The sequence below is a fragment of the Lolium perenne genome, chromosome 7 (genome assembly GCF_019359855.2).
Source record: "Lolium perenne isolate Kyuss_39 chromosome 7, Kyuss_2.0, whole genome shotgun sequence".
NCBI classification, from domain to species: domain Eukaryota; kingdom Viridiplantae; phylum Streptophyta; class Magnoliopsida; order Poales; family Poaceae; genus Lolium; species Lolium perenne.
Genome location: NC_067250.2, coordinates 24,613,321 through 24,635,596, shown reverse-complemented (window position 1 = coordinate 24,635,596; position 22,276 = coordinate 24,613,321). Strand labels below are relative to the sequence as shown.

Sequence of the window (22,276 nt, the reverse complement as noted above, 5' to 3'; positions counted from 1 at the left end):
CCCAAGCTTTGTGCGGGTTCGGTGACCACCCTCAGATTCCATAGTGGATCGAGGAATGTGCTTTTTCTGGGAAGACTCGAATAGAATACGGTGAGCCCTTCGTGACGTTTTGGGAGCCTTGTGCCTCCACACCGCTCTAACGGAGAGTAGCAGTCGCAAGAGTGTAAACTTGGGATACATCATTGTCTCCATGTGCCACGGTTATTTATATACCCAAGCTCTTTAGGTATGCACTTTAGTTTGTCATAGCATTTGTGCTTGAAGTTATATATCTTGCTATCACATAGTTGCTTGTCTTGGTTAGTATAAGTTGTTGGTGCACATAAGTGAACCTTTATTATATAGGTTTTGTGTTCGACAAATTAAACACTAGTTTTATTCCTCATTTGTTAAGCTCAGCTAGTAAAAGTTTTAAACCGTCTATTCATAGCTTCCCCATGTCCTTTCACTCGTCCAAAGTTTATAAAATATTAATTACATTCATTTGCTGTTTCGATGATGGATGGACGCATGGGGTATGTGGATTTAATGTTTCGGTGGAAGTTCTGCCCGCTGCAACCTGTGGAAATCATTATTAGCACGTATGCGCATCACCGTTATCAGGAGCCTCTAGGGTCAGTCAACGGTAGGACACAGGAGCTGCCCTTGTCCTTTCTTCCTCCCGTGGAGGATCTTGGGTGCTTTGCCATCGCACTCTTTGTTGTTTCATCTCCGAGTAGTCTCGTGCCCGAAGAGGACGTCGGTGGCTGCCGCATCAGGCTCAGCGTTGGAGACAGTGGTCATGGACTTGATGGTGTTTCCTTCGAACGTGTGCGGGCCCTTGTTGCAAAAGTTAGGGCCTTGTTTTAATTTGTTTTTCTATTGAGGGCCTCTATGTAATTTGGACCACTTTTAATGCAGCTCCAAGCCCTTCATGGTCACTCCTTGTTAAATAAAGTTTTGAATACACCGACCACCTCATTGCAATTAGACTCGTTCACAGTGTGTAATATTTTTTTTTCAAAGCGGGTTTTCAATAACAAAGTACAGGTCCTTGCTACTAGTCAGCAGCAGGTTCGTCTCTCCCACTTAATGCAGCCATGCCGTCAGCCGTGCCGTCCTCGGCAGGCCAAGGGCAGGGGCAATTGAAGTACACAACGACAGTAACAAAAGAATTTATCAGAGCATCTTCAATCACGTTCTTCAAAGCGTTTTTCAAAGTTGCTGGATTGATCGAATGGGAGACGCTGCCGGCTCGTGTCGTATTTGGGGCGCTTCCGTTCTCAGCCGCGTCCCAAAAACCATCCTCAAACCTAAATTTAAATAGTTCACATTTAAAAGAGATTATTCCGTCGAAGTTGTCGCGATCAAAGTAGCCGTGATCAAAGTATTGGACGCAATCATATTACAGACCGGAGGTACGAATTAAACATAATTTAGAAGAAGCAATTCGACAATGATGACGGCGCATCCTGAGTCGATGTAGGCCCATCGAGCACAAACGACCTCGTCGTGCTCTGCACGGTCTGGCTGCTCCATCACCGACGCCTATACCGATGCCGACGCAGGTGTACTAGCAGACGCTGTCGTCGACGCGGTTGCTGGTGCCACGACGCTGCCTCCTCCTCCCCGAACGGAGCACCAGCGCCCTCGAATTGGAGCGGACCCCTGCGACCAGTGAAGGCAACACCGTCTGCATCGTGGCCTTGCTGGCGTTGTTCCTCATCGTACGTCGGGGAGAACACGGCGTTCGTGTTGAAGCCGCCATGCGCCAGCGCAACCTCGTACCATGGTGACAAGCGCGGTGCCAGGCACCCGGGCGTCGCCGCTGCATCCTCGCTGAAGTAACCGGGTGTCGACGGGACGCCACTCCCAAAATGTACGCGCTCATCGACCAACTCCATGGGCTCGCGGCGGTTGCAGTGGCACACGCGGCCAGCACGGCCTTCTGCTGCGCAAGCGACGCCGCCATCTTCCTCGCTTGCTCCACTACCCGCCGCTTTCTCCGCTCCGCTGTCGACAACTTGCGTCGCAGACAGTCTTACTGCCAACTTTCTTCGGTCCACTCCCCCGGCTTCACCTTCGCCGCCAGCGTCTTCCGCGGCTTCGCAAAGGGCGCCTTCGGGCCCTTCGTCGTTGCCTCCTTACCTGGTGGCTTGATGACCGATTTTTTGGCCAGTTTTTTTAGGACTGTTGGCACCATGGCTAGGAGAGAGTAGCGGCGGCGGGAGGCAGAGAGTATCAGCGACGGGAGAGAGAAACGAATCGGCGAGAGGGGTGAAATCTTTTGATAGGATAGAGAAATGTGCGACTGGCGGCTGAAAGTGGCAGGAGACTAATTAAATTTCAATGGGTCACTGACGCGTCAAACCCGCCAGTCGCGGCTTGTTTTTTCGCTCTGTTCGGCGCGTCGGAACCATACCCTGAGCGGAGACGGTCTGGAGGCGGGTCTTTGGACGTACGACTGTAGCCGGTTAAATGTACGGCAGTGTCCAGAAACCTTTGGGGATATGCTCTCAGGTCGTTTCAGCCCTGTGATTTTAGCGCCCTCTCAAGCTACCGATCGAGCATCGCCTGCCGTACTAGACAAGACAGATTGGAGTAACTGTACAGATAGCAACATGATCTCGATCGGTCAGTGACTCGGTGTGTCCAGGCCTGCAGCAGCACAACACCTACCTAGCGTTTACTGCAGAAAACAACATGATCTCGATCGTGTCCACCTTTGCTCCACGGAATGCAGAGAAGACGAAGCAAGAACGAGGCATGACCTACGAAGCACCGATACTTCAAAACTTGCCGTATCTACGTACCGTACTTCTCCGATACTCCGATACTCCACCGATACTCCGATACACGTATCGCTGGCGTATCCCATTTTCCCACATTAAAAAAGAAAGAAAACAATGCTGATACTCCGATGATACTCCAACGATACTCCGACGATACCTGGCGAAGCACTGATACTTCAAAACCTCTGCTTCCTTTCTCCTTTCTGGTGTGCTACTTTTCTGATGGTGAAGAAGCACGACAGGCAGCCAGTCTTTTTTTGGTGCTATCGATACCTGGAGTGGGATACCGACGACATGTCATCCGCAGGCAGTGGCATGGTAGGCAGCCAGTCTTCTTTTGGTGGTAGGCTAGTGCTAAGATAGGTAGCTGCCTCCCGAAGGTACTGCTGGCTGCTGCCTCCCATATGTACCTGAGATTGGTAGCAGCTGCTTGCTTGCTGCTCTGCTAGTGCTAGTGCTAGGCCTGCGTATTGCTGCTTGATTGTTGCTCTCCCGTTTGACCCGATTGCTTGGCTGGCCAGGAAGTGAGATGGCATCTGCAGAAGGTCAATCTTCAGTTGGTCCTAGTGCAAGCAATTCCATAGACAGAAAATGGGGCAGTACTTCTATGTTCTATGCCATCTTTTGTATTTACTTCGTTATGATTTTTGATTTATGGTCTATTATATTTTTGCATTTATACATATACTCGCCGTATCGCCGTTTCGCTGTTTTTTGAAATCGCCGTATCCCGTATCGCCGTCTCCGTATCGCCGTACCCGTGTTGCCGTATCGGTGCTTCGTAGGGCATGACCTCGCCGATGCTGTCTCAAATTTAATCAAATCGCCGTGCTTGACGGGCTAGATGACTTGCCGTCCAGTTCCTTTCAAATCCAATCAGGGGAGTACTTGCTATAGCAACTTACCAGTGGAATTATGGAAACCGCGTACGTGAACCTCAGGCATTTCACCAGTACACGCAGCATATATGTCTGACAATATATACACGCCTGTAGCACGAACGCACGCACTGCTTCCTCCTGTGCATAAGTGTTCAGATGATTGCCATTGCGCCCATGGGAGGTGCGGGTGCCTACATCTTCACCACATCCATCTCCTTCCTTCTCATGCTCATGTCCATTGCTGCTACCAAGGACCATGGCAGCAGCTACCTCGCGAGAGGTTCCTCGGTCTCCATCGACGAAGGTACCAGTACCACCACCCCCGTCCTCGTCTCGCCGAACGGCGAGTTCGCATGTGGCTTCTACAGGGTGGCTACAAACGCCTTTACCTTCTCCGTCTGGTTCACCGGCTCGTCGGGGAAGACCGTCGCTTGGACGGCCAACCGCGACGCACCGGTGAATGGCAGAGGGTCTAGGCTCGCCTTCCGGAGAGACGGAGGTTTGGACCTGCTCGACTACAATGGCGCCGCCGTCTGGAGCACCAACACGACCGCGACTCGTGCCAGCCGTGCTCAGCTTCTGGACTCCGGCAACCTTGTCATCGTGGATCCGGACGGTCAGCAACTCTGGAGAAGCTTCGACTCGCCGACAGACACACTTCTGCCATCGCAGCCGATGACTCGGAACACAAAACTGGTATCTGCCTCTGCGAGAGGTTTGCTCTACTCAGGGTTATATACATTGTACTTTGACAGTGACAATCAGCTAAAACTCATCTACAATGGCCCCGAGGTTAGCAGCATATATTGGCCCAATCCTTTCAACAAACCATGGGAAAATAACAGGACTACTTACAACCGTAGCCTTCATGCAATTCTTCAACCGACAGGACAGTTTTCTTCAAGTGATGACTTTGAGTTTGAAGCTTCTGATTTTGGTGATAAGGTCATGAGGAGGTTGACTCTGGATTACGATGGCAACCTTAGGCTGTATAGCCTAAACACGATAAGCGGCAATTGGTCAGTCTCTTGGATGGCATTCAGTCTGGTTTGTGACATGCATGGACTGTGTGGCAAAAACAGCCTCTGCAAATATATACCTAAGCTTGAGTGCTCTTGCCTTGAAGGCTTCGAGGTGGTTGATGGAAGCAATTGGAGCAAAGGATGCCGGCGCAAGGTAAACATAAGAGCTAACCGGGACAAACAGATAAGACGGAAGGCAAACATCTCCACCCAGGATTTCTCATTCAGAAAGCTTGCCGACACCGACTTCTATGGGTATGATTTTGGCTACGCTGAGCATGTGCCAATTCAGAAGTGCAGACATATGTGCTTGAACAATACTGATTGCGAAGCTTTTGGTTACTGTCAGGGAAACGGAAAATGTTATCTGAAGGTCTATCTTTTTAACGGCAAAATCTTTCCAAATCAGCACAATGACATTTATCTGAAAGTTCCCAAGGGAGCCTTGTCTTCGTCAAAATTGGCTTCTTCAGTAACTCACGCATGCAAATTTAATGAAAAGGAAGCCAACGTCTCATCGCAAATGTTGAAGGATGGCTCTTCCAAGTTCAATTTTGGTTACTTCCTCTCTTCTGCATTAACACTGTTTCTCACTGAAATAACTTTAATCGTTGCCGGGTGTTGGGTTGTTTACAAATGGGAAAGAAGATCCGAGATTACAGATGAAGGTTACAAGATAATTTCCAGCCAGTTCCGAATATTTAGCTACAAGGAGTTACAGAAGGCAACCAATTGCTTCCAAGAAGAGATAGGAAGTGGTAGATCAGGAGCAGTTTACAAGGGAGTCCTCGATGATGAAAGGAAGGTTGCAGTGAAGAAGCTAAATGATGTGATCCAAGGAGAGCAGGAGTTCAGGTCTGAGCTAAGTGTCATAGGCACAATTTATCATATGAATGTTGTCAGAATCTGGGGGTTTTGTGTTAAGAAGACGCACAAGCTCTTGGTTTCTGAGTTTATTGAGAATGGTTCTTTAGCCACAGTTCTGTTTGATTACCAGAGCCTATCTCCTGTGCTTCAATGGGTCCAAAGGTACAATATTGCACTTGGGGTGGCGAAGGGACTGGCCTATCTCCACCATGAGTGCCTTGAATGGATTGTTCATTGTGATGTCAAACCAGAGAACATATTATTGGATAAAGACTTTGATCCCAAGATTGCAGATTTTGGACTGGTGAAGCTACTTAAACGTGGATCAAGCGCACAAGTGTTGTCAAAAGTGCATGGGACCAGAGGGTATATTGCACCAGAATGGGCTCTCAATCTTCCAATCACTGGTAAGGCAGATGTTTACAGCTACGGAGTAGTGCTTCTTGAGTTAGTGAAGGGGATTCGGGTTTCCAGTTGGATGGTTGAGGGTGAGGAGGTGGAAATGGCTGTTAGATGCTCTGCTGAAATTCTTAAGGAGAAACTAGCAGGCGAAGATCAGTCATGGCTTCTAGATTTTGTTGACTACAGGCTGGACGGAGATTTCAACTATTCAGAAGCGATTGTGATGCTTCAGATAGCAGTATCATGTTTGGAAGAAGAAAGGAGCAGAAGGCCAAGCATGAGCCATGTTGTCGAAACTCTGCTTTCACTGGCGGAATGAAGTTCAGTACTGTCATTACTACTGATACAGCCAGATGATGGTGTGTAATGTATAAAAAGTAATGTCGTAGAAAATTTGCTATAAGCCTTTTCCTATCATATGTAGAGAATATACGGATTTGTATGGCCATCTATATTTTATATTTTTAAGATGGAGTACTAAGCTAGCAAGTACTGTCTCTGTTTCAAATTATAAGATGTTTTGAGCTTACCATAAGGTTTTATAATTTGGAACAGAGTAGCCGTATTTCTTTTTGTCTATCTGCTTGGATGTTTTGTTCTATATCGCTAGTGACGTATGGTACCTTTCCTATATCGCCATTGTATAAGAGGTTTTCTACATATTGACAAACATATACATGCACTATTAGGAAAAGGCCTAGCCGTAAGATGAGTGTTAGTGGCGCACCAGGAGGGCAGTGCGCCACTACTACTTAGCAGTGGCGCACCGGAAAGTGATGGGCCACTATAAAAAATGTAGTAGTGGCGCACCTCTTCTGTGGTGCGCCACCACTAAGTTTGACCATGGGTTTGACCCAAGAGCTGCAATCGGCCGTTTGGACAAAAAATGGATTCCTCAATTGGAAAACAGAAACAGGACTTTTTTCAGGTTTTAGATTTTGGGAAAAAAAAAAGAAAAAAAGTAGCGGTGGCGCACCCATGCCTTGGTGCGCCACTGCTAAGCTTCCCGCCCACGAATTTCAAAATGGGAGGAGCCGGCCACTTAACCCCCTCCTCCCTCCTCCCTCCTCCTCCACATATTCTCCTGCTTTCATTCTCCTCTCCTCCTCCTACTCTCCTCCTCTCCTCCTTTCACTCCGGCGACCTCCTCCTCTCCTCTCCTCCTTTCACTCCGGCGACCTCCTCCTCTCCTCTCCTCCTTTCACTCCGGCGACTTCCTCCACTATGTCGAGCTCCGGTGACCTTACTTTCCGGCGAGCTCCTCCACTATGGTGAACTCCGGTGACCTTACTCTCCGACGACCCTCCGGCGACCCTCTAGCCTCCATTACCTCTGGCCTTCGTCCTCTTGTTCATCCTCTCCTACATCTCCTCACCTCTCTTCACCTCTCCTACGTCCCTCATCCATCATCACCGGCGGCTAGGCTAAGAAAAATGAGAATGAACATTGCACAAATAATTCTTGCAACAAGAACGAGAAAAAATAACGAGCCAAAAAAAATCGAAACAAAATGTGCCAGATCCAGATCCAGATCCCGATCTAGAAATTTCAAATTTTAGTAGTGGCGCACCTTTTTTCTATCCAGTGGCGCACCTCAGACGTTTAGGAGTGGCGCACCATGAAGCTAGTAGTGGCGCACCAGGGCGCACTACCTGGTGCGCCACTGCTAAGCCAAATAGCAATGGCGCACCACTAGTGCGCCACTACTAAAAGTTAGCAGTAGCGTGATAGCAGTGGCGCACCACTAGTGCGCCACTGATGGGTAAAAGTGGTGCGCCACTGATTGCCCTTTTCCTAGTAGTGATGTATTGGTATTTTCCCCATGTAAATAGAAATTTGTTATTCCCAACATGGTATCATATACCAGGTATATTGCACGCTAGAACTCCGTGTTTGCTCCACCACCTTGCCGCTGTTGCAATCTCTGTCCGGTGTGCTTCTCCTTCTCTACGTTCCGGCCGCCCGAGCCCTGCTGCTAGTCTGGTTGGCCATCTTCTTCTTCACTTTCTAGAAGGTGCAAGGCTGCAGCTTGAGTCGGCCGATTTGGCCGGATTTCGGCCGGCCGCCACCCTCGTCTTGGCTGACCTGGCCAGATCCCTGCCCGATTAACATGACTTAGAGCATCTCTAGTTGCGTCCCCCAAACCATCCCCCAAACCGCGCCGGATCGAGCATTTGGGGGACGTGTTTTGTTCGTGCCGCGTTTGGGGGACGTCGCTCCCCAGCCGCGTCCCCCAATCGCCGCCCCCAATCAGAAATTCAAATAGATGCATTCAAAAGAGATCGTTCCCGCCGATTCGTCGCGATCAGAGTAGCGGCGATCGATCAAAGTACTGGGCGCGCGATCATATTACAGACCGGTGGTGCATGCAAATTAGAAGAAGGGGAAGGGGTTGGGCGACGGCGTCGTATCCTGAGTCGACGCAGGCCCGTCGAGCACGACGACCTCGTCGCGATCTGTCTGTTCCTGTGCATGGTGCGTCTGCTCCGTCGCCGACGCAGAGGCCGACGCAGGTGTAGCAGTAGAAGACGCGTCAGCCTGCTCTTGCTGCGCTGCCGCTGCCGCCGATGCCGCTGCCAGGGCCGCCGCGTCCGCCGCCGCCATTTTGGCTTCGATGTCGTCGAGGATCTGGCCTTTGAAGAAGTTGTGCGCCGCTCGCGTCCGGGGAGACATTCCCTCTGTCGACGTTCTCAGCAGGGACATGTCGTCCCTGCGTTTCTTGAGCTCCAGCTTCTCCTCTTGCCTCTTGAGCAGCTCGGCCCACCTTTGGTCGGCCTTCTTGTCGCGGGAGATAAAGGTCGAGGACACGTCGGCGAGGCATTTCGTGATCGACGCCTGCGTCTTCTCAGACGACGCAGCGTCGGCCAAGGCGGCCTTGGCAGCCTTGTTGCCAGTAGGACGCCCTGTCGAAGTTGCCAGCGGCGCGTCCAGATCAATGGCGTCCTTCCCCTTGGACAGCGACAAGCGCGTCAGCCGCCATTTCTCATTCATTTTGAGCTTGCCATAGCAATGCATGAGCACGAAAGACTTGTGACCTTCTGAGTTCTTCGCGTACAAATCCATGGCCCTATCAAACTAACCAAAGGAAGCAGAGTCATTTCATCGAACACAATGTAGGCGCTACGGATTATGGAAGAAAGAGTCGTACCAGTTGGGCGACGTCGGCGCCGCTGTCGCCTCTGGTCTCTAAGTCGTGATGGTACCCATGGAAGGAGTTCACCGACGCCTGGATGATGGCCCATCGCGTCGACATTGCCTTCTGGCTCCTCTTCATTGGCACTTTCTGGTAGTCGCTGTTGATGAGCTTGCGCTCATCGAACTCGGCCTTGATCCTCGCCCAATACTTCCCGCTTTTCTGGTTGGCGCCGATGATGGAGTCATGGCTCACCATCGCCCACGACTCGCACAGACAAAGATCTTCCAGAGGCGTCCACTTCGGGCCTCGTGTGCCCGACGCCTTCTTCTTCTTCTTCTTCGTCCTCACGCCGTCCGCGTCTACCTCCATGAGATCATCGTCACCGGCACCCTCGTCGTCCTCTTCCTCGCTGCCCTCTTCGTCCGCATCATCGTCCTCCTCGTCGTCCTCCACCCCGTCCTCTTCCTCGTCGTCCTCCACCTCAACCCCGTCGTCCTCCTCAGCACCAGCGCCGTCGTATTCGAGCGGACCCCTGCGGCCGGTGAAAGGGTCGCCGTCCGGACCGGGTCCTGGCTCGCGCTGCTCGTACGCCGGGGAGTAGAGGTTGTTGGGGTTGAAGCCGCCGTGCGGCAGCGCATCCTGGTAGTGCGGCGACAAGTTAGGCGTCACACACCCGGGAGTGGCGGAGGTGCCGTCGTTGTAGAAGGCGGCTTGCGACGGAGAGATCACTCCTGGAACGTACACCGGCATGGACGTACTCCATGGGCTCGCGTTGGTGGCGGCGATACACCCGGCCATTACGTGCTGGTGCTGGCGCGCCGCCTGAGCCTTCTTCTCCAGCTCCGCCGCCCTCCGTCCTTTCCGCTCCGCCGTCGATAGCTTCCGGCGCAGGCAATCTTGCTGCCATTGATCTTCGGTCCATCCTTCAGGCTTCTTCTTCGCAGCCGGCGCCTTCCGCGGCTTCGCGAACGGCGCTGTCGCCCCTTTCGACCCATTGCCCGGCGGCTTCTTGGCCGCTTTCTTCGCCATCTTTTTGGGGGCTGTCGGCGGCGCCATGTAGAGAGGGTAGCGGCGGCGGGTGGACGGCGGGAGGGAGAAATAAATCGGCGGGATAGGAGAAATGAATCGGCGGCGGGATATGTTTTGGGAGGCCTGTGCGCGGCGGTATAGGCGCGATTTGGCGGGAGCGGCGGGATTTGGCGGGAGTGTGAGACGAACTTTCCCTGTGCCGCTGACGGGTCGGCCCCGCGTCGGTTCGCCTCGCTTTTCGTTGTGTCCGGCGTCCTTGGGCTTTGGGGGACGCGGCTGGAACGCTTTTTTTGTCCGGCGCGCCCCAAATCCCTTTGGGGGACGGTTTGGGGGACGCGACTGGAGATGCTCTTATATTTCTAATGTGCCATCTCCTGCATCTAAGCCGACTCATAATCTTCGTGCCCAGCCTCGTTCCCCACCTATTCCCCTACTTGCTATGATCTTTTCGCTATCCTTGAGCTGATTACTTATCAGGATGTGGTAACTCATCTCGAATGGCAGCTAGCGATGGCAAAGAAAATTGCTGCACTATAGGGCAGTGGCTTTTGGGATGTGGTTCCATTTCCTCCTTTTGTTCGTCCCATCATTGTAAGTGGGTCTATTAGTCATGACTCATTCCGATGGTTCTTTTGAGTGTTACAAAGCTCGTCTTGTGGCTTACGATTTTCACCAGGAGTAAGGCTACAATTACGATGAGACATTTGTTCTTGTGGCTGATATGATAATTATTCGCGCTCGCCTGTTGTTATTCGGTTTGTTATTGCTCTGTCTCTCAACTCGCAACTCAGAATGCCCTTCTTAGTGGCAAATTACGTGAGGTGTGTATATAGCCACCACCGGGGTCCTCTATTCTTCATAGCATGGTATGCTGTCTTCGACACTCCCTATATGGTCTTAAGCAAGGCCCGCGTGCCTAGTTTAAAAGTTTCGTCTCAGTGGTAACTGTCACTGGCTGCTCACCCAATGCACGTGATCTAGCATTGTTTGTGCACATTTCTTCTCGTGATCGAACTCTTCTTCTACTATTTGTAGATGACATGATCATCATCGGTGATGACTTTTGAGTACATTGCTTTTGTTGATGACCATCCCCGTGAGCAGTTTTTATGATTGATCATGGTCCTCTTCGCTATTTTCTTGAGTTGAGGTTTACTCTACCTCTCATGGCTTCTATAGGTCTCTCTGATGGCTTCTATAGGTCTTAGGAGAAGTATATCTATCCAGGACCTCCTTGCTCATGCCGCTCTTGGTGATGAGTGCACTATCGAGACTCCTATGGAGCTCAGTGTTCACCTTCGTCCCTTTGACGGTGATTCCCTATATGATCGACGCGCTATTTTCACATGTTTGGGAGCCTTATCTACATGGTTGTCACTCGCTCGAATATTTCTTATCGTGTCCATATTCTGACACAGTTCGTGTCCGCTCCCACCTTGGTTCACTACAGTCACCGCCTCTGTGTTCTATGATATCTTCGTAGCACGATCTCTCAACCTCTCTTCTTTCCTCGTTCCCGCTCCTTACAGCTCTAGGCCTACTTAGATGGTACGATATGGGCTACCGATCTTTGAGACCGCCATTCACTTTCTGCTTACTATGTGTTTCTTGGTTCCATCATTTCTTGGAAGATGAAGAGACAAACTGTGGTTTCCCGTTCAAGTGGAGAGGCTGAGTTAAGCTATGGCCTCTATTAACAACATATGTGACCTAGTTACGCTGATTATTGGAGGACTTTGTGTTTCTGCTATCGCACTGAGAGCATCTCCAGCCGCATCCTCCAAAGCGTCCCCCAAAACGCGCCGGATTGAGCGTTTGTGGGACGTCGCTCCCTAGTCGCGTCCCCCAAACAAAATTTCGGAAATTTTAAACTTAACGAGATTCGATTAGATTCGTCCAAACTTACATAGATTCGAACGAAATTTGACTAAATTTAAACTAAACCTAATCTAGAAGTACTTGCGGCGGCCGGAGGCGTCGTAGTACTGCTGGAAGTTGTACATCTCGTCGGTGATGGGCTCGTCGACGGGCTCGTCCTTCACCAAGCCGCTTGGTCCTGCCTCGCCGTTGTCGGTGAGGTCCACCAGCGGCTTGCCGGAGTCGCGGATGGACATGGCGATCACCGCGTCGAGGTCGCCCCTCCAGGCGTCCTTGTCGTTCATGGACGCCAAGAACACCGCACGCAGCCCTGGGCAGTCCTCGGGGTCGTCGCTGCTGGCGATGAGCCGCTGCCGCCGCTCGTACTCCGCCAGCAGCGCCTCCTGCGACACTTCCTCCGGCTCCTCCTTCACCTCCGGCTTCGGGATGAGGAGGGCGCCGACGCGCCTCTCTTGCTGCCGCCGGCTACCGCTGCCGCTGCCGCCACGCCTCGTGTTGACGGGCGTCGCCGGCTCCTCCTTCACCTCCCGTTTGGGGACGGTGTAGGGCGCCGACCGGTACGACGAGGACGGCGTCGATCGCGCTGGTCCTGAGGAAGAAGAGTGCGAGGAGGACGTGTACGTCGTCCTCCTCGGCTGCCATTGAGGAGACGGCGGCGGTGACGACGGCATCTCCAACCTTTGAGCGCCGTTGCGGATGCCGCGGATGACGTTCTCGAGGGTGCGCCCCGGAACGCCCCAGAACAGGGCGCGGTCGTCCTTGTTCCAGCTGTTGGGGCCGCCGACGAGCCCGTCGGTGTTGTACATCTCGACGTCGTACTTCGCCTTGAAGTACGTCGTCCACTAGGCGTCGTTGTTGTTGGCCGCCCACGTCGGATCCAACCGCTCCTCGGCTGTGAGTTGAGCCCGCCGGGCCTTGATGGCGTCCCTCCATTGCTTCGTGCCCGGCTTCGGCGGCGGCGGGACGCCAATGCCGTTCACGGCCATCTTCCAGCCGCTGCTGCTTGGTAGCCGCATGCCCGGTGGGACTGGATACCGGGTGTGGTACAGCACCCACGCCTCCGGCACGGTGAGGCTGCCGCGGCCGAAGCCGTTCGCCACGGCGATCTTGCGGGAGGACGAGCTCGACATTTTTGGAGCGGCGAGGAGAAGATCTGGGAGGGGGGAGGCGGCGGCGACGAGAAGGTTTGGGAGCGGTGAGAACTGCAGGGCGTCTTAAAACAGCGGCGGCAGCGGGTGGTTGCACGCAATAACGCCGGCGCGGACGGCCACGCGGCCATGCACGACGAGACGCGGCGCGCCCCAAATTGCTTTCGGGGACGCGGTTGGAGATGCTCTGACTCCTCTCATATTACATTGCACATGACCACCTGGTGAAGCATGATCTCATCAAACATATATGTTTTGATGCCTCCCTTGTGTGCACCGATGTGCCTTTCGAGTTACTGGCAAAGGCCCAGACTAGAGCACATGGTTTTTTTCTCTCTAAACTCACCGTTGTTGACCCACTATGAGTTTGAAGATGGGTGCTAGTGATATATAGTACATTTTCATATACATCCCCGTATATAAGGGGTTTCCTACATATTGTCACACCGGTAGATGTATTGACATCTGGCCCTTTGTGAATAGTAGTTGCCCATTGCCAACATATATATCTACGTATAGTTAATTGAAGAAGAAACCTATATGGCTTTATCTTAGCGAGTTAGATTAATAGCAAATGTAAATACATGAATCTAACACAACAGTAAGTTGGATCAATCTAGTCACGGGTTCCTTGCTAGTCAACACCAGATTAGTCTCTCTCCGGTCAAGGGCAGAGGCAATTCAAGTACACGACGACAACAACGGAAGTTATGTGAGGGTCCTTTCAGTGATGTGACTCTAGCGCCCGGTCAAGCTAGCCGGACTTGGAGAGTAGAGACCTCAGCATCACCTGCCGTGCTTGACCGGACTGGAGCACAATACAGATAACAAGATGAGCTTGATCAATCAGTCGGTGTGCCCAAGCTACAGGCCTACAGCGTAGAACCGATAGCAGCAGTGGAGCACGTAGCTAGCCATCGTCTACGGTACTATCGAAAACAACATTGCTAAACCATCGGGCCTCCCTGCTCGATAGGCTTGCATAGTAGACGAAGCAAGAAACTGGCATGACCTGACCGAGGTCGTCTTCATCGCCGTGCTTGACGGGTTAATGACTAGCCGTCGTCCAGTCCCTTTCCGACCTACAGCAGCAGAAAGTACAGTACATGCTACAGCTAGCAATGGATTATTGGACTTACAAGCCATGTGAACCCTGGGGCCCTGAACACTCAGATGCGCGATATATACATGGCTGTACCACTGGATGTATCATTGGGAAGTACGTAGACTGAACCAGATGATTGCCATGGCAGCCACCAGAGGTGCCTGCATCTTCACCAGATCCATCACATTCCTTCTCTTGCTGATCTCCGTTGCTCTTGCCAAGGATCATGATCATGGCAGCAGCTACCTCGCGAGAGGTTCCTCGGTCTCCATCGAGAACAACACAGCATCCACCACCACGATCCTCGTCTCGCCCAACGGCACCTTCGCCTGTGGCTTCTACAGGGTGGCCACCAACGCCTTCACCTTCTCCATCTGGTTCAACGGCACGGCGGCCAAGACCGTCGCTTGGACGGCCAACCGTGGCGAGCCGGTGAACGGCAGACGGTCCAGGCTCGTCTTCCGCAAGGACGGGAGCTTGGCCCTCCTCGACTACAATGGCACGGCCGTCTGGAGCACCAGCACGACGGCGACTCGTGCCAGCCGGGCAGAGCTTCTCGACTCAGGCAACCTTGTGGTCGTGGATCCGGACGGTCAGCCCCTCTGGAGAAGCTTCGACTCACCGACAGACACACTTCTGCCATCACAGCCGATGACTCGGAACATAAAACTGGTATCTGCATCTGCAAGGGGTTTGTTCTACTCTGGGTTCTATTCATTATACTTTGACAGTGACAATCAGCTAAAACTCATCTACAATGGCCCTGAGGTTAGTAGCATATATTGGCCCGAACCATTCAACAATGAGTGGCAAAATCAAAGGACTATTTACAACAGTAGCCGTCATGCAATTCTTGATCAGACAGGCCAGTTTATCTCGAGTGACAGATTTAATTTTAATGCTTCTGATCTTGGTGATAAGGTTATGAGGAGGTTGACCCTGGATTACGATGGCAACCTCAGGCTGTATAGCCTAAACACGACAAGTGGCAATTGGCTAGTCTCTTGGATGGCATTTCGTCGGGTCTGCTATATACATGGACTGTGTGGCAAAAACAGCCTATGCAATTACATTCCGAAGCTCAAGTGCTCATGCCTTGAAGGCTTCGAGGTGGTTGATGAAACCAATTGGAGCAAAAGGTGCAGGCGCAAGGCAAACATCACGGCCACCCAGGAATTCTCATTCAAAAAGCTCACCAATACTGACTTCTATGGGTATGACTTTCAGTTCAACACGACTGTGTCAATTCAAGAGTGCAGGCATATGTGCTTGGACAATGCTGATTGCCAAGCTTTTGCTTACCGTCACAGTCCACAGGGAGAAAGACAATGTTATACAAAGGTCTTTCTTTTTAACGGCAAGAAGTTCCCAAAGCCTCGGAATGAAATTTATCTGAAAGTTCCCAAGGGAGTCTGAACTTCGTCAAAATTGGCTTCTTCAGTAACCCATGCATGCAAAGTTCATGAAAAAGGGGCCAACGTCTCATTGCCAATGTTAAGGGATGGCTTTTCCAAGTTCAAGTTTGGCTACTTCCTCTCTTCTGCATTAACATTGCTTTTCATAGAAGTAACTTTAATCACTGCCGGGTGTTGGGTTGTTTACAAATGGGAGAGAAGACCGGCGATTGAAGATGAAGGCTACACGATAATTTCCAGCCAGTTCCGAATATTTAGCTACAGGGAGTTACAGAAGGCAACCAATTACTTCAAAGATGAGCTGGGAAGGGGTGGATCAGGAGCAGTTTACAAGGGAGTGCTGGATGATGAAAGGAAGGTCGCAGTAAAGAAGCTAAACGATGTGATCCAAGGAGAGCAGGAGTTCAGGTCTGAGCTCAGTGTCATAGGCAGAATCTATCATATGAACCTGGTCAGAATTTGGGGGTTCTGTGCCGAGAAGACATGCAAGCTCTTGGTTTCTGAGTTCATTGAGAATGGTTCTTTAGCGTCAGTTCTGTTTGATTACCAGAGCCTATCTCCTGTACTGCAATGGGGCCAAAGGTACAACATTGCACTTGGGGTGGCGAAAGGACTGGCATATCTCCACCATGAGTGCCTTGAATGGATTGTACATTGCGATGTCAAACCAGAGAACATACTGTTGGATAAAGACTTTGAGCCCAAGATTGCAGATTTTGGACTGGTGAAGCTACTAAAACGAGGGTCAAACGCACAAATGTTGTCAAAAGTGCATGGGACCAGAGGGTACATTGCACCGGAATGGGCTCTAAATCTTCCAATCACTGGTAAGGCAGATGTTTACAGCTACGGAGTAGTGCTTCTTGAGTTAGTGAAGGGGATTCGGGTTTCAAGTTGGATGGTTGAGGGTCAGGAGGAGGTGGAAATGGCTGTTAGATGTTCTACTGAAAATCTTAAAGAGAAGCTAGCAGGTGAAGATCAGTCATGGCTTCTGGATTTTGTTGACCACAGATTGGATGGAGATTTCAACTATTCAGAAGCAATCGTGATGCTTAAGATAGCAGTATCATGTGTTGAAGATGAGAGGGCCAGAAGACCAAGCATGAGCCATGTGGTTGAAACTCTGAATTCACTTGTAGAATAATAATGTTATGTACTGTAGTTACTATTGCTACATCTAGTTGCTTGTGTGCCATGTATTAGAATAATAGTCGGTGTGATGTTGCACAGGTCCCTATCATATGTAGCGACTGTACGGGTTTGCGTGAACACCTAGTTTCTTAAGATGAAGTCTAAACTAGCAAGAAGTATTTCATTTCATCGATTTGTTTGGATGTTTTGGCCTATATATCTACTTCTAGTTATTTGAAGATGAAATCCTTGATCCAAATGAGCTAGATCAATAGCAAACAGAAGTATATCAAATCTAACACGAATAGTAGGTTGGATTATCTGTAGTCAGTTTAATAGTTGATTTATTGAGCGGCCAACAGATTAAACAGCAGAATGTAACAGAATATTCACGGCTACACAAACTATATGATCCAAATGTTAAACAATCACCAATCTAGATAGGTGTCCACTAGACAGATGAAGCTGGTGTCTGCATATGCCAGGGGTTTGCTCTATTCAGGATTCTATACATTGTTCTTTGACAGCGAAAATCAGTTAAAACTCATCTAGCCCTGAGATTAGTACTAGCATATATTGGTCCTTTCAACAAAGAATTGGTAAATCAGAGGACTACTTACAACAATAGCCATAATGGTGTTCTCGAACAGATAGGCCAGTTTGTCGCCAGCGACAACTTTGAATTTGAAGGTTTGTTGACTCTGGATTATGATTTTGGTGATAAGGACATGAGGAGGAAGACTCTGGATTATGATGGCAACCTTAGGTTGCATAGCCTAAATGCGACAAGTAGCAATTGGTTGGTCACTAAGATGGCATTCCGTCGAGTCTGCGATATACATGAACTGTGTGGCAAAAATAGCCTCTAGCTCGGGTGCTCTTGCCTTGAGGGCTTCCAGGTGGTTGATGCAAGCAATTGGAGCAAAGGGTGCAGAGGCAAGGCAAACATCATGCCCACCCAGGATTTCTCATTCAGAAAGCTCGCCAGAACTGATTTCTATGGGTATGACTTTGCCTACGCCGAGCATGGACCGATTCTGGAGTGCAGACGTGTGTGCTTGGACAAAGCTGATTGCCAAGCTTTTGCTTACTGTCAGGGAGAAGGCAAATGTTATCCAAAAGTCTATCGTTTTAGTGGCAAGACCTTCCCAGATCCATACAATGACATTTATATGAAAGTTCCCAAGGGAGCATTGTCTTCGTCAGCAGTAGCTCCTACGTTAACCCATGTATGCAATTTTTATGTAAAAGAGGCCAACACTTCATCGCAAATGTTCATGGATGGCTCATACAAGTTCAGGTTTGGCTACTTCCTTTCTTCTGCATTAACCCTGCTTTTCATTTGAAGTGACCTTACTCATTGCCGGGTGTTTGGTTGTTTACAAATGGGAGAGAAGACCGGAGGTGAGAGATGAAGGTTACACCAGAATTTCCAGCCAGTTCTGAATATTTAGCTACAATAGGTTAAAGAAGGCAACCAATTGCTTCAAAGAAGAGCTAGGAAGTGGTGGATAAGGAGCAGTTTACAAGGGAGTCCTTGATGACGAAAGGAAGGTCGCGGTGAAGAAGCTAAATGATGTGATCCAAGGAGATCCGGAATTCAGGTCTGAGCTAAGTGTCATCGAAAGAATTGAACATATGAATCTGGTCAGAATTTGGGGGTTTTGTGTCGGGAAGATACACAAGCTCTTGGTTTCCAAGTTTATTGAGAATGGTGGTTGTTTGATTCCCAGAGCCTATCTCCTGTGCTCCAATGGGACCAAAGGTATAATATTGAACTTGGGGTGGTGAAAGGACTGGCCTATCCTCCACCATGACTGTCTTGAATGGATTGTGCATTGTTTTTTTTTTTTGATTGTTCACCGGGAGGAGCACAAAGGCTCCCACCTGAATTTGTATTTCCTTCAATTCATCGAGCGATCGGGTGAAGAGCCCGGAGTAGCAGCAGTACAGGGGGTTTTGGGGGAGGCATCTCCCAACGCGAAGGGGGAGAGCTCAAAACAAAAACAGAAAGAGTCATGGCCGTCGCTGGATTGTGCATTGTGATGTCAAACCAGAGAACATATTGTTAGATACGAACTTTGAGCCCAAGATCAGACTTTGGACTCGTGAAGTTACTACAGCAAGGATCAAGCGCACAAATGTTGTCAAGAGTGCATGGGACCAGAGGTTTTATTGCACCAGAATGGGCTCTAAATCTTCCAACCACAGTTAAGGCGGATGTTTATAGCTATGGAGTAGTCCTTCTTGAGTTATTAAAGGGGGGTCACGTTTCCAGATGGGAAGTTGAGGGCGAGGAGGAGATGGAAATGACTGTTAGATGCTCTACTGAAATTCTTAAAGAGGAACTGGCAGGCAAAGATCGGGCATGGCTTCTGGAGTTTGTTGACTACAGACTGGATGGAGAATTCAACCATTCAGAAGCAATCATGATGCTTAAGATAGCAGTAGGATCTGTGGAAGAGGAGAGGAGCAGAAGACCAAGCATGAGCCATGTGGTCGAAACTCTGATCTCATTTGTGGAATAATGTAATGTATTGTGGTTGATATTCCTACATCTAGCTGAAGCTGTAATGTATAGGAACAATATTCTGTGATGTTGCATAGAAAAGTTGCTACAAGCCATACCCCTATCATATGTAGCGATTCTACGGACTTGCATGAACACCTAGTTTAAGAGATGGAGCGCTAAGCTAGCAAGTAATATTTCATTTTGTGTATCTGTAATCTGTTTGGATGCTTTGGTCTATATATCTACTTCTAGTTATATGAAGACAAGATCCTTGATCCAAATGAGCCATGCTTTGGTCTATACAGTAGGTTGGATCAATCAATAGTTAACTTTATTACTTGATTTATTGAGCAGCCAACAGACTAAAGAACCGAATGTAACAGAACAGCTCACCACTACACAAACAATATGATCCAAAAGAATGAACAATGACAGGAACAGTTAGACAATCAGCAGTGCGCTAAGTATGCGTCCGCCAGTCGCTCACCGTGGCCGCCAATGCGCTGCGCATCGCCACCGCCCGCTCATCAACCTTAAACTGCTCCACTGCGGAGCCATCTCTCCGGCTTTGCATTGCCCCAGAACAAATGGCTGCCTCATCCCCCTCCTCCTCAGGTGCCAAAGCAGAGAAATCATCCCTGGCCAGCAGCACATTGTGAAGCATGGCGCAGGTCCCAATGCAGGTGACGGCAGCCCGCGGACTCTCCTCCTCGTGGAGGCGCGCGACGGCCCCCCACCCCATCAGGCTCCTTACGGCGCGCCTCGCCGGCCGGCACATTGCCTTGTGCGCGGCGTTGAACTCCGCCTCGGGGGAGCCGGGCATCATTGGCCCCTTGAACGGCACCATGAGCCAGCGCAGCAGCGGGTACCCGGTTCCATCCCCAGCCAGGTACTGCGCGGGGTCGAGCAGCTTCCCCTGCTCCACCTCGTGGTAGAGAGAGGATAGCTTGAGGACCTCGAGATCGGTGCGGTCGCCGCGGAAGCCCGCGGCGAGGGAGAGGATGCGGGAGGATGCGCCGGCCACGAGCTGCGCCGCTAGGGGGCCGGATGGACCGGCGAATCGCGCGCAGGCGAGCGCCCCGCGGCAGGAGGGGGTGGGGGTGGTGGGGGCGGTGGGGAAGGCGAGCCAGAAGCGGAAATTGGCGAGGAGGACGCGGCGGAGGCGGCGGGAGGCGGCGCGCGGCGCGGAGGGCGGGACGCGGAAGCGGTCGGCGAGCGCGGGGTAGGGCAGGCCGGAGGCGAGGCGCGCGAGGGCGAGGGCGAGGAGGGTCGCGGGCGGGAGGAAGGGGTGGGAGAGCAGCGGGTCGAGCAGGCCCGAGAGGTAGTGGAAGGTGGGCGCGGAGACGCGGAAGGCCAGCGGGTAGTGGTCCGGGCTGGTCGGCGGCAGCGGCGGCGCGGGAGGAGGAGGCGGGACGACGAGGACGGGATCGTCGTCGGGGTCGGGGTCGTCGCTGCGGTTGCGCTTGCGGGAGGCGGGCGCGGGGTGGAGGATGAGCGCGGAGACGGCGGCGGTGGCGGTGGTGAGGTGGTGGGTGAGCAGGAGGAGCGGCGGGGGCGGGGGCGGCGTCATCGGCGGGAGAGCATGGTGGTGGTGGTGGTGGAGGTGGTTGCGGTGTCGACGCTGGGAAGGATTTTGTATGGAGCGGGTGCGATCGGGGTGACGCGACACGGTGAGGCCGTCCGTCCGGGCGTTTCCGTGCACGGCCCTAGTACCGTTTTCATACCCCCACTTGGGGTCTCCATTTCCTCTCACCTCACACGCCTTTGGGAACAAGACGCCACCAACGTTCGATAAACACTTGAGGCAAAATTAGCTAATTCATCACTTTTGATTTTCCCATATTCAGTCCCCTTTCCCTTTTCCTCCACAAGCGCCCTATGGTTTTATGCCTGGTGCAGTATCCCACCTTGATTTGGAGCTCCTTAGAGCATCTCCAGCTGTGTCCCACCTTGATTTGAAGCTCCTTGGAATCAAGGACAGCGAAATCGACCTCTTCGATTTGCTTCTTTTTCCCCTTCTTTGCTGCCCTAGTGCGACGTCACCACCCCAGCCGCCGCCGTCCCTCCGCAGCGCCGAAGTACTCGCCGTCCGGCTCGGTTGTCGCCGCGCGAGAGAGCAGGATCGTACTCGGGATAGGCTCCGGCGCGTACCCGCCGGCTGTTTTGGGGCCAAACGTTGCCGGTTGCGCCGCCCTTTCGTGCCGCCCACGACCTGTTCGGTCAATTGCACCGGTAGGTTTCTTCTCCTATTTTCGGTGTTATTGTGCGCGGCCATTGATCCACAGTTCGCACCCACGTAGATGGACATGTGGCAGATGCTGCAGAAGTTCCACACCGAGGTCGTTGACTCCTCTTCCGACGAGGAGTCCGATCAGTCGACGCAGACATTGGCAACTACTGCGGCCTCCATGATCCACGAGTTCACTTCAAATGAGGGGCCGGTGCACCGGGGCTCTGTCAAGGGCCGCTCAAAAAACCTGTCGCGCAACAAAGTGCAAGGGTAGCTCCGGCTCCACAAGGACTACTTCCACCTCACTGATTCGGTGTTCAAGGAAAAAATGTTCTGGCACCGGTACAGGATGTCAAGGGACCTGTTCATTGTCATTCTCCGGGGCGTCAGAAACTACGACCCGTACTTCCAATGAAGGCCCGATGCAACAGGTGCGCTAGGCTTCACCTCCTAGCAAAAATGATCCGCCGTTATTCGCATGCTATCATATGGAATGACTGCTGATATATTCGATGAGTATCTTCGAATGGGTGAGAGCACCTGCCTTGAGTCCATGTACCGGTTTTGATGATTCGTGATTGCCGTGTTCGGACAGCATTACTGTAGGGAGCTAACTGTTGAGGATACAAGGCGGATGTTGTCTATCAACGAGTCTAGAGGGTTCCAAGAAATGATTGGTAGCATAGATTGCATGCACTGGGAGTGGAAGAACTGTCTATTTGGATGGCAGGGTCAGTACAGCGGACATG

General features: G+C 51.3%; 2 protein-coding genes and 3 pseudogenes across 2 annotated transcripts; 4 read left to right on the top strand and 1 right to left on the bottom strand.

The window, feature by feature from the left end:
• Positions 1 to 3,801: 3,801 nt before the first annotated feature.
• LOC127318082 (putative receptor protein kinase ZmPK1) lies at positions 3,802 to 6,321 on the top strand. The gene has a single exon (XM_051348704.2). It carries the CDS (start codon positions 3,809 to 3,811, stop codon positions 6,260 to 6,262), a length of 2,454 nt encoding a protein of 817 aa, XP_051204664.1. The 5' UTR covers positions 3,802 to 3,808; the 3' UTR covers positions 6,263 to 6,321.
• Positions 6,322 to 14,380: 8,059 nt separating this feature from the next.
• On the top strand, positions 14,381 to 16,967 carry LOC127318081 (putative receptor protein kinase ZmPK1; annotated as a pseudogene).
• Positions 16,968 to 16,995: 28 nt separating this feature from the next.
• Positions 16,996 to 18,786, top strand: LOC139833130 (putative receptor protein kinase ZmPK1; annotated as a pseudogene).
• Positions 18,599 to 19,313, top strand: LOC127316182 (putative receptor protein kinase ZmPK1; annotated as a pseudogene).
• Positions 19,314 to 19,606: 293 nt separating this feature from the next.
• On the bottom strand, positions 19,607 to 20,980 carry LOC127318084 (uncharacterized). The gene has a single exon (XM_051348706.2). The coding sequence runs from the start codon at positions 20,865 to 20,867 to the stop codon at positions 19,758 to 19,760; it is 1,110 nt and encodes a 369-aa protein (XP_051204666.1). The 5' UTR covers positions 20,868 to 20,980; the 3' UTR covers positions 19,607 to 19,757.
• Positions 20,981 to 22,276: the final 1,296 nt, after the last annotated feature.

Coding starts and splice junctions, on each gene's coding strand:
- LOC127318082 (XM_051348704.2), top strand. CDS start 3,809: ATGATTGCCATTGCGCCCATGGGAGGTGCGGGTGCCTACATCTTCACC.
- LOC127318084 (XM_051348706.2), bottom strand. CDS start 20,867: ATGACGCCGCCCCCGCCCCCGCCGCTCCTCCTGCTCACCCACCACCTC.